Source organism: Cebus imitator, unplaced genomic scaffold (assembly GCF_001604975.1).
Source record: "Cebus imitator isolate Cc_AM_T3 unplaced genomic scaffold, Cebus_imitator-1.0 Scaffold152, whole genome shotgun sequence".
In the NCBI taxonomy this organism is placed as follows: domain Eukaryota; kingdom Metazoa; phylum Chordata; class Mammalia; order Primates; family Cebidae; genus Cebus; species Cebus imitator.
In genome coordinates this window covers 1569450-1581337 of record NW_016107467.1, presented here as the reverse complement: position 1 = coordinate 1581337, position 11888 = coordinate 1569450, and the positions used below count along the sequence as shown (strand labels likewise).

At 44.4% G+C, this 11888-nt stretch overlaps 1 protein-coding gene across 1 annotated transcript in view; it reads right to left on the bottom strand.

Moving 5' to 3' along the window:
- The window catches only part of GXYLT2 (glucoside xylosyltransferase 2), an 86231-nt gene extending 78019 nt beyond the window's left edge, over positions 1–8212 (bottom strand). The window contains exon 1 of the mRNA XM_017543311.2: positions 7743–8212. Within this exon, the coding sequence (XP_017398800.1) occupies positions 7743–8017 (275 nt within the window). The 5' untranslated portion in view covers positions 8018–8212. The remainder of the gene's footprint in view (positions 1–7742) is intronic.
- Between the last annotated feature and the right edge of the window lie 3676 nt (positions 8213–11888).

Below are 11888 nucleotides of genomic sequence, written 5' to 3'. Positions count from 1 at the left end.
AAAAAAAAAAAAAAAACAAGAAATATATCAGGGTTCTTTTTGCTAGCACAAAATCAGCAACTCCCAATAAAGGTACATGTCAAAAAGCTTATTTTTCCAGGAGAAGTTTTCAGAACTTCATAATCTGATATAAATCAGAATATTTAAGGCAAATGTAAAATGAATTCTATCTTGAACAGAAGTCTTTTATTATTTGTAAAATTGTGCTAACATATGTATAGCATAAAACTTTGTCTTTTGTTTTTTTACAGTGAATTATAAATGAAGAGAAGTATTCCTAAAGAAAATCTGTTCTCAACTTCTCTTCCAAAGACTCTCACTTGTGAGTTTTAAAATACACAGTGTCAATATGGCCAGTATTTACTGAATTTAGTAAAGGTGCTAAACGCAGGTGCTATATTCAAATTAGTTAGGACTCTTTGCTAGTAAGTAACAAATGCAAGTCAAATTAGATTAAGAAAAAGGGGAACTGATTACATCACGGAATCTAAAAAAGCTTGAGACAGCACAGCCAGTGAAAGGCAAGAAGCTGGCCTTAGAACAACACTGGGAACTGACCCGAGAGACCACCTGACCCCACCCCACCCCATCTGGGTTGCTCTGCGTCACTTCTCGTCTCTCCATATCATCTTGGTTCCCATGAACACCCATTGCAGAACAGCCTTTTCCACTGGCAGAAATACGGCTGCAATCTCTGAGTTGCATAGTGTACAGCTTCAGCCACTAGAAACAGTTTGCCCTTATGCTGTTCCCTTAGGTCTCTGTTGTGCCAAACCCCTATTAACCTCAGTGGAGAAGGCACCAGGTTCAAGAGCTGAAGAAGAGACAGAGATAGGAAATGAGACCTGGGGTTTTACTGGGGGCTTCCATACAGGGGAGAGAGTTCAGTGGCAGCGGGCTGGGCAGGAGGACTGCCTTATATACAGCCCGGTGGTGGTGGGTTGGACAAGATGACTGCCCAGGCCAGACTGGGAGAGCTGCGCAGAAGAACTGCAACTGCTTGCAAAAGGTGTGCAGTTTATGTATTGCAGTGTTTTCACTTACCACCCTCCCCTCAACGACCACCACCTGGCAACCTTCATGCAACCCCAAACTCCCGGCCTCAATCCCCCGTACAGCCCGTATTCCACGGGAAAAGACGGGGGCTCAGATGTTCCTCATAAAACGTAAGAATGAATCTCTGGGTTGGCCGCTCCACGATTCCCTAGGTTGGAACACACGTTCAGGTGTGTCTGCCTCGCAGGGTCATTCTACAGGTATGCCCAAGCTACTGCTATCAGGTACATTTACCATATAGTCTGTGATCCCAGTTTTTAAAAATCCTTAAGAAAAGCTCTAATTTCACTCAGGAACCTACCTCTGGTAAGTTACCCACAGCATTTGATAAGGTCAAGTGCACACAATGGCTGCTCCAGAGTGGTGGGTGCTCACTTCCTGGGTGCCCCCCCAACTATTCCACTTTCTCCACATCAATAGTTCCAAGATTTTTATTTAAAAGAACCATCTGGTTCAGCTAAGATTATTTTGGATGTAATTACGGAACCCTCAACTTCAACACAGGGCCCAAGAAACGTTAGACCTTAGGATGCCTTGACTCCGGGACTCAGTGCTGTCCTCAAGGACCCATATTTTCTTTCTTTTTCTACTGCCCAAACAGATGGCTTTATCCTAAAGGGGATTCCTTTATGATCATGGTGGCAGCTGGAGCTATTTATTTCCTTGGTTGTATCTAGAAGATGGAGTCTTTTGTTTAATAATGTAAAATAAGTTCTTTCCTTCTGGCTGATTGGGCCAGGTTGGGTCATATGACACACCTGTGAACCAATAGCTATTGGCAGAGAAATGAATGGATTGATGGGCTTAGTCCTGGATACAAGAAGCTCACACTATGAAAGGGATGGATCATCATGGTGGTCTCAGACACTCCCTTGGGGTGACCTAGTGAGACACTATCTCACTGTGCCTTCCAGTGACTGAATTCCCATCATACTAAGAATACATTTCAGTTTCCCAGTGTGGCCTTTGAGCTCTTGCCTGATCTCAACCCCATTTAGTTTTCTAAAAACTCTCTTACCTCTCCTCCTTTTATTACAAATAATAAAAAATAATAAAATCTATTTAAAAGGAGAAACATCCCTTTCTTTTAACAGTGTTACCTTTTTTTTTTTTTTTTTTTTTTTTTTTTTTTTTTTTTTTTTTTGAGATGGAGTCTTGCTCTGTTGCCCAGGCTGAAGTGCAGTGGTGCAATCTTGGTTTACTGCAACCTCTGCCTCCTGGGTTCAAGTGATTCTCCTGCCTCAGCCTCCCAAGTTGCTGGGACTACAGGCGCCCACCACCGCGCCCAGCTAATTTTTGTATTTTTAGTAGAGACGGGGTTTCATCATGTTGGCCAGGATTGCCTCGATCTCTTGACCTCATGATCTGCCCACCTCGGCCTCCCAAAGTGCTGGGATTACAGGTGTGAGCCACTGTGCCTAGCCTTAATGGTGTTACTATTAAAGACCCTCACTATTCTTCTAAAGGCTATAGGACTATTTTGAATATTATTAGATAAGAAGGAGCTTAATACTATAAGTAAAGTCATAGAATAGGTCTTGCACAGCCAGGTCCTGCACTCATTCATTAGTTCATTCAACAAATATTTATTGAGTATCTACCATGAGATCATCTCTGTTTTAGGAGTCAGTGAAACAGTGATTAAAGAGATCACTGTTAAGTGTACATGAGGGGGCAGGAACAAATAAAATACAATATTCATACAGTGGGTGCTATGAAAAGCAAAGCACTAGGCAGGGTAAGGAAGAAGAGAGTGATGGGGAGGACCCTGTGTTCTTCAACAGCTAGGAGGACCCCTCTCAGAAAACATTTGAGCATAGTCCTGAAAGAAAAGGGGGAGTTGGCCGTGCTAGGATGTGCGCAGACATTCCAGCACAGAGAATGGATGCATACTGCTGAAGCAGGAATGGGCTTGGTGTATTTGAAGGTCAGTGTGGCTGAAGCGGAGCAAGTGAATGGGGAGTGGCAGGAGAGGCGGCCAGAACACTAAATAGGGTTAAGATCAGGCAAGGGCTCAAAGGTCACACTGGGAAACTGAAATTTATTTTAGAGGGCTTTAATCAGCAAATGGGTGGAACCCCATCTGGTCTACTTAGCACAGATTATTTCAGCAGCTGTGAGGAAAATGGACTGTAGAGGGCGCTAGAGTGAAACCACACAAACCAGAGAGTAGGCACCTGTAGGTGTCCAGGCAGGGAATAATGGTGGTTAGGAGCTCAGTAAGTAACCACGGAGTAGAAATGGTGGAACCGGGGCATGTACTTTTGAGACAGAACCAAGAGGGCTTACTGCGTGAGTAGGTGTGGAGGGTGATCGAGGGGATTCATGAACCAATCAGCAAAAATGAATTGTGGATAGAATCAAGACTCACACTACATAATATCATAGATGGTGCTCAAGATCTGGACACCTTTAATGTGCTCTGGGGGTTCTCGGCTAATTATGGGATGGCCATAGATGAAGCCTTTTGCTGTAGAACACCATCTCTTCTTAGTGAGACGTTTATTCAGGTTTGAATACTCTGAGAACACTTATCTCAGACACTAAAGAGAACTGCAGGAAATTGTGTCTCTTGATGAGACGCATGATTCCTTTCACTGGAGCAGCTGGGGATGCTGCCAAGTGTAATGTATTTCTGTATTGTCTCCTTTCCCTCATCCCCAAATTCTGGGAGGGCAGCATCTCCATTCACCATTGTACCAGGAGTGCCTGGTAGAGTAAATGTGCAATCACCTTTGCTGAATGACTGTGGAATGAAATGGCAGAGGAAAACTACAGGGCTTAGATGTAGCTTAAGTCTCCCTTAGAAGCCATATTTTAAAAGAAACAGCAGTATCCAGGCCAACACAGAAGAAAAAGAATAAAGTTCTGGAGAGGGTTGAGGTTGAGTAATCAGCAAGAGTCCGAGGATGGAGCCCATAAATGAGAAACAGTGATTTTGCAAGAGTTAGCACAAAGGGCCATGCGATAGCCATCGTTGGGATTTTGTTGCTAAACTTGATGATCTCATCACAGGATCATCAAATGCCTGAGCTGGAAGAGATCTCAGACAACTTTTGGATTAATTTACTCATTTCACAGATGAAGAAAATAAGCTGAAATGGCTTTGGACTAGAACCCAGTTTGCTGGACTCCACATGCCAAATTCTTTTTTATATTGCACTGATTCGCAGGTAAACTTCCTTTTCCATATGTGGGCTCAAGGAGGAGTTTTCAGAAGCAACCTAAAGAGAGTCTTCTAATGTCTAAAATCTATTCCCAAGTACAATTCTCATCTTATGACGCAGTTCCATGAAAAAAAAAAAAAAAAANAAAAAAAAAAAAAAAAAAAAAGATCTCTCTTGATAAACCTTTCCTCTTATTCAGTGAAAATGAGGCAGCCCATCATGGTTCCCTTTTTCAAATGGCTGCTGGAAAGCTTAGAGTTAAATTTAACACTTAATCCTACTAACAAAAGTACTGTTTATTTTTTGACAACAGTATTTATTTACCCCTCTTCTTTATGACTTTTCACTTTTTATATCATTTCAATGGACTTATTGTATATGTGCCTTTTACTATGTGTCGTCTCAAATTCTTTTTGGAAGTCAGCCAGCTATAAATCACCAATAAACCAAAATAGAAGGAAGATTTCATTTCTCTTGTGCACTGGGACTGCTGCTTCCAGTAAGATGTTCGTTTTCAAATCCTCTCCACCCTTGACAGAAAAGCTCAGACCTTACTTACCTTCTGGCTTTATATTTATAGAGAAGGAGGCCACCGCAGGACAGATTGCATACAAATGACTAGTTATAAAATTGTAGGGTCTGCCTACTAACGAGGCAAGTCCTTGGAAACTTCTGTGAAATGAAAACAAGATGTGGAAGGAGAGTGCTATGTTTCCTGCATTGACGTGGCAGAACTTCACTTACAGCAGCCCCCTAGGGGAGGCGAGGCAGCACAGGCTGTGGATGGTAAGCAGGTGGTGGACTGTGTCGCATCCAACTCCAGGCTCTCAGCTAACTACAACTGCAAGTCTGACCCTCCCCAGGCCAGAGAGATGAGATCACATAGCCTTCATCTCTTCTGGATTCTAGCCATGTCAAGAGATTAAAGCACTCGTTTTCTGAAAACACGAGGCTTTCTCTTCCTTCCCTAAATAAAATTCCTCCTAAACCACAAAAATTTAACCCAAGCAGAATTAGGAAAGCAATAAAGGAGCCCTAGTAGAGATCTTTCCTCCTGCTCCCTCACAACTTCAGAATCTTCTGCTGCCATTTCTGTTGAGGTAGCAAGAGAAAGATCCCAGAAAATGTCGGCTGTTTACGCATTTGAGTCTGAGACTTCCTGTTTTGTTTTTTATTCCTTCCCCAGTTTTAAAATCTTGTTCTTTATTCCTATGGTGTTGGCCATGATTTCCATGATAATCTAAGAGATATGTTCAAAAGAAAAATGGCTTCAAGTGTACGGTTGCTCCTGGAAATAGTCCTTCCCTAAAACATCCATTTGGATTCTGTTCATGATCTCCTCCTAGTCAGAGCCACTTTGTTCAGATAGAGACAAAAAGATGCTGCGCCACTGTTCTCAACACCTTGAAGAATGAGACAGTTCCAAAAATCTATAGTGTTTCTTTCAAAAACATCTCAGTAAAATTACGAATTGCAGGCAAGTCTATGGCATGACATCAGCATAACAGGTAAGTGCTCAACCAGAGCCCACACTGCCTGAATCTTTATCCTTCTCTACCAGGTTACCTGTGAACCTTGGACGAATTGCTAACCCTTGTGCAATACTTTTCTCATCTGAAAAGTGGGGATCACATTGGTGCTTATTTGCAAAGCAGGTTCTCAAACTTTGTTATGCATGAGAAACAACAGGAGGGACTTGTTAAAACACAGGTTGCTGATTCTGATTCTGATTCTGTAGGGCTGGGGTGGGGCCAGGAATCTGCATTTCTAACAAGTTCCCAGATGATGCCTGTGCCACTGCTCTGAAGTCTACACTTTGAGAACGACTATCAAAGGGTTATGGTGTGGGCCATGCACTGTGGCTTACACCTGTAATCCTAGCACTTTGGGAGGCTGAGGCAGGTGGATCATTAGGGCTCAGGAGTTCCTGGCCAATATGGTGAAACCCTGTCTCTTTACTAAAAATTAGCTAGGCGTGGTGGCACACGCCTGTAATCCCAGCTACTTGGCAGGCTCAGGCATGAGAATCACTTGAACCCAGGAGGCTTGGGCCTGGGAGACAGAGGTTGCAGTGAGCCAAGATCGAGCCACTGCACTCCAGCCTGGGCGACAGAGCGAGAATCTGTCTCAAAAAAAGAAAAATCGGGGGTAGGGGGAGGTTATGGTGTGGATTATGTAGCTGTATATGTAAGTGTTAACTGTGACTATTTTTATGTACTGCGGTTAGCACTGTCCCTGGCAATAGGTTAGCTACGTTAAGGGGTGACAGTTATTATATTATTATCTTACCAGTTGTCCCATCAAACTTAGAAATTATATTAAACTTGCAGTTAAACCCTAATTAATCTATTATAAGAAATTCCAGTATAGAAGAGGGGAAATCCTATTAATTTCCTAACAAATATATCCTTAAAAATTGTATACATCCAGAAAGAGCTGTAAAGTGTTATAAGTACTTTAAAGTGATAGATTATTGGGAGCTTTTTTCCCCACTAAAACTTGTCAGTATCCATCTGTACTGAGGCATAAGGCAAACAAAGCTGACACAGCTCCTTTTTGAGGTTTCGTGTCTTTTCTCTTGATTACAGTAATAGCGCCAAAGAGATTTAGTCATTATGGTCAAAAAGGAATTTTTCAACTTTTTTCAGGTTGAAATTAAAGAGCCCAGCAAATGAGGACGTTGCAATGGCAGTTAGAAACAACAGTTTTGAAAAGGGCAGATGAAACAGACCCGCTACAAGACAAGGGATGGTGGAAAACCCACCACAACAAAGGAAATGAACGCAAATCCCTAACCTGCGGGCGCTCCAGCAACCCAAAGGCCAAAGACAAAGCGCTCGGATGAAAAGCCTCCACGCGTAAGCTTTGTGACGGGAAACAGTATCAAACAGAAGGTCGAAGGTTAAGATGTTTTCCTTGTAGGACCCTTTGACCACACTTGAACCTGAAACAGAATGAAGATCAGGAAACCCCCACTCCGTCTTTTCTGTACCACTCAAGAGTCCTTTCAAGGAGAAAACTTCTTTATAATAAACTTAGGTCAAGTGTCTCTTCTGTTCTAAGCACGGGGGTACTCGAGGTTGAATAAGAGGCAGCCAGTCCTTGGTAAACATCTAACTTTTCCAACTCAATCAGATCTACGGTTTCGGCAAAATTCTCCAGTGAAACATGAGAATTAGATAAGCATTCTTGCATCGTGATGGCTTTTGAAAAATTAAACAAAGAGTGCATGTTTGCAAGAGTGCAAAAATACGCCTTGCCTTGACAGTTAAAAAATGTAACGTACAAAACCACTTTCCTTGACACTTCAAAATGTACATGATTATCAGCACTGAGCTGTTAGGAGGAGTCCACCAAGGTGGGTCTTCATTTCAATCGGGCCAAGAAACAGATGTGGGCAGCCCGTGGGTGAAACTTGGAAGTCTGTCTCTCCGGCCCAAAGCCTCCCTTGGACTTGACACGGGTGTATGGAGCGAGACACGGGTCCCCAGATGGGATTCTGGGGTTGCCACGACTCACCTAGCCAACTTCTCCAGTCTCACAGCGCCCCGGCTGTCCGCTCTAGGGCGCGGACGCGGGGGACGGCGCCTCCGAGCTCCCGGGCCGGCTCTGGGGAGGGCGCCTGGCCCCGGCCAGCGTGCGGGGACCGGCGCGGGGTGGCGCTGCGGGGCGGACGCGGGGCGCGCGGGCGGCGCAGGGGGCTCAGCGCGGCCGGCGCGCAGGGACAGCAGCGCCAGCAGCAGCGCGGCCAGCGCGAGCAGGAGCAGCGCCGCCGCCTTGCTGCGGAGCTTCATGGTGCGGCACGGCGGCGTCGGCGTCGGCGGCCCCCGGGCGGCTCGGCCCCGCTGCGCATCGCGGCGGCAGCGGCGGCGGCAGGACCAGTGCAGCAGCGCGCGGCGGTCGCCTCCTCCGTCTGCCAGCCGGGGACTGGGGTCGTGGCGGCCGGCGGGCGCCCGACGGCGGCGGCGGCGGCGGCGGAGGAGGAGGAGCAGGAGGGGTGGGGGAGGCGGTGCGAGCGGGGCTCCAGGAGGAGCAGCCTGCACCTACCGTACTGTGTGGAGTAGCCGCCCCTCCGCCCACCCGCCCGCCAAGCGCTTGGGCTTCTGGTAGCGCAAACTCAAAACCACTTCGTTCATTCATTCGTTCGTTCGTTTACCTCCCCATTCACCCACCCACCCATGCCATCCACTCGTCCCTCTGATTCTCTCAGGCCATGATTAACTTATTTGTTCATTTATTCCATATGTTTCCCCCTAATTTATTTTATCCATCTATCCACACATTCGTGCACTTATCCACACATCTTCTCAGGAACATGTCTGTCCTGTTTGCACAGTGCAGAGGTCTGCACGTGGTGGTGCCAATAAGTACCTGTTGAATAAAATCTTGCTGCCTCTGTCTTGCCACGTCCCTTCTTTCTGGAGGAGGATATACTCAACAAAGACACAAGTAGTAAAGCAAAGCAAGTAAAATTAGTAGTTGGGGTTTCAGCCTCAAACACCAAAGTAGAACTTGGGACAGCTGGACTGGACCGAACAGATCCATGTAGCCTGAAGAAATTAGAGAATGAATTTCAAAGTCTGAATTTGAAATCTGACACTGTCACTTAACTGGCTTGGTGATCCTGAGGAAGCTACACAACTTTCTTAAGCCTTAACTTCCTTACATGCAAAATGAGAATAACAATACTGCTCACCACAGAGGCATTTTGTGGGCATTAAATTCAATAATGCCTTCAAAGACACTAGCACAGTGCCTGGCTCACAGTAGGTGCCTAATAAAAGTTCTGTAATGATTAGTCCAATAAAACATAGCTTATCATATATACATTAACACACATTTTATTTTCTTTCCGGCACAGATTTGAGATAGAGTAATAACTTCATGACACAATGTAAGAATGGCTTCTTTGGAGACTTTAACAGCTTCAATAGCCAGATGAAGGTCATAATTTCCAGACTATTCTTCCAGAGCATCCCCAGTCACAAATCTGAAACATTAGGACACATCCTCTATGACTCAGGGTGAATTGACAGCCAGGACTCCATTAACCATTAACTCTCTTTTCAGCACACCATAGAACAAAGGACACTAGTTATAACAACATCATCCCTGAGTTTCTTTTCTTTTTCTTTCTTTCTTTTTTTGATTGCTCTATCACCCAGGCTGGAGTGCAATGGCACCATCTCGGCTCACTGCAAACTTTGGCACTCCAGTTCAAGCCATTTTCCTGCCTCAGCCTCCCAAGTAGCTGGGCTTATAGGTGCACACCACCACACCCAGTTAATTTTTGTAGAGATGGGGTTTCACCATGTTGGCCAGGCTGGTCTCGAACTCCTGACCTCAAGTGATCTGCCCACCTTGGCTTCCCAAAGTGCTGGGATTACAGGCGTGAGCCACTGCACCCGGCCTGTCCCTGAGTTTCTGCAAGATTCCATGTTGCTTTATAAATCATCTAAAATTCAGTTATATTCTGAATTATTCTCATATTAGCATTTGATTTTAGTTCCTTGAGAACCTATTGTATTTAAAGTTCTAGGGATAAGAATATTTAGTAATGTGGAAGCTCTTGCCAAGCAGACATCTAGGAAATGGCAGGGTGCAGGTTCAGTGTGGGGGACATGTTGTGGGTGAGCAAGCACAAAGAATCCATTAGTTTTCAAAGATGATGAGGGGAGGGTGCCATCCTATAGGAAGCATCTGGAATTCTGAGAAGGCTGATAGGTTCTACTAGCATACACAAAACATCCTGCAATGCTCAGGACATGGCAACAACAAAAGCTATCCTGGGTCAACACGGGACCCTGTTGAGAAACACTAGGCCAGACTGAGTCCTGATATTTAGACCTTTCAGGTTTTGAAATGGCCACCACTATGTTGATAGGTGGCGCAGAGAAGCAGGCATTCTCAATTCTGTCTTGCCCCCTCCCTTGTACCTCTAGGAGGATGAATGCAACAAAGATAAACTAAGGCAAAGTGAGTCAAAGTAACACTTGATTAGTAGCCAGGGTTTTAGCCTCAAACACCAAAGAATAATTTGGGACAGCTAGACTGGAACAAAGAGAGGACTCAGTTTTCTTGAACCTCATTGAAGCAAAAAAAAAAAAAAAAAAAAGCCTGATTTACCTCCTTCTACTGAGTCCAAACCCAACTTTTGTTTGGATTGCTCTGATTGGTGGAAAACTACATTCCATCCTCTAATTTTTTTTTTCTTTTTTCATTTTTTTTTTTTTGGATGTGTGCAAATCTCAATTTAATTGCAAAAGACTTCATTTACAGCACATTCAATAATGAACCAACAGGAAAGTTGCTGACTTCAGAACATATGAATATATAAAAATTCCTTGCGATTCAGGTAGTCAAGATAATAAGCACATACAAAGAAAGCAATCTTCATTTTTATGAAAACTTGTACATTTTAAAAAGTGACTAGGCATACTTGGAAGTTCAAAGCAATAGAATGTACCTTGCGGGCAAAGGAGGATGAAAACCCTTTTCCATGGTTTTAGGCAAATGTATATCAAATATATCCCAATTCCACTTGATAAAGTCAGTTGGATGACCACCTCGAACCAGGCTAGGGCAGAAAATTAGTAAAAGCGGGCCCTGGGTCGGGATGTGAATTCAGAAGAGGAGCACCAGATCCCATGCAGCGCCAAACACACCCGTCCCACCCTCTAACACAGACGAGGCATATCAGCCCATGTTCCTCGACACAGGATGCACGAGAACAGTCATCAGATGGTTACTGCTCCCACGGCCTAGTGCTTTCTAGTGGTCTTAATTCAGGCCATGGAGAAAATCCTTTACCGCTAAACACAAATTGTCACTGAAGTTAAGTCATAAAGGCTGTTATGGAGGAAATTCTTGTAACACATACATAAGGACTTCTATTCATCTAACTAGAACAATGATTACACAACTGACATTCCTGTTTTCATAAGGTTTTGTTCTCTACACTGCAATGGCTTAAGAAAAAGTTGTCTATTTTGGGTTTTACTTTACACTTTCAAAAGAGACAGAACAGAGAGGAAAAAATGTAAAATGTGACTAACCGCCCAACTTTGGGGTCCAGCAGGTACGAAAGCGGACTTCTCTGACTCTAGGTTCATCAGATTTGGGGGAAGTTTCAGTGCCTAGGGAAGGTTAGTGAAGCTCGTTACACCCCCAATCCTACAAAAAGAATTCTACAGCTCATCTATCACAGTGTTCTAGCAAAGCATTTGTTGGAAACCATAGGTTTTAACCTAACGTCTAAATTTTTAAAAGTAGCATTTCAGCAACAAACAAGCTCAGAGAGCTCATCGCAAAAGTGAAGTAACAAAACTATTGCTCAGGTATCTGAAAAGTCCAGCTGCTGCCCTCAAGTCCGCCCACTTGAAGGCTTACACAGACATGTAAGGTGGCAGCGGCTCCTTGGCAGCACCATTCACAGTGGCATCATCATATGGGGGTAATGTCATTGCAGGTAACATAAACCGGGACATCTGGGGAGTTCCTGCCATTGATGTATCCATAGCAGTTCCAAACACAGCTCATCAAGTACCCCTTAAAAGTGAAGATAATGAGGCTGGGCACGGTGGCTCATGCCTGTAATTCCAGCACATTTGAAGGCCGAGGCAGGTGGATTACGAGGTCAGGAGATCAAGACCATCCTGGACGACA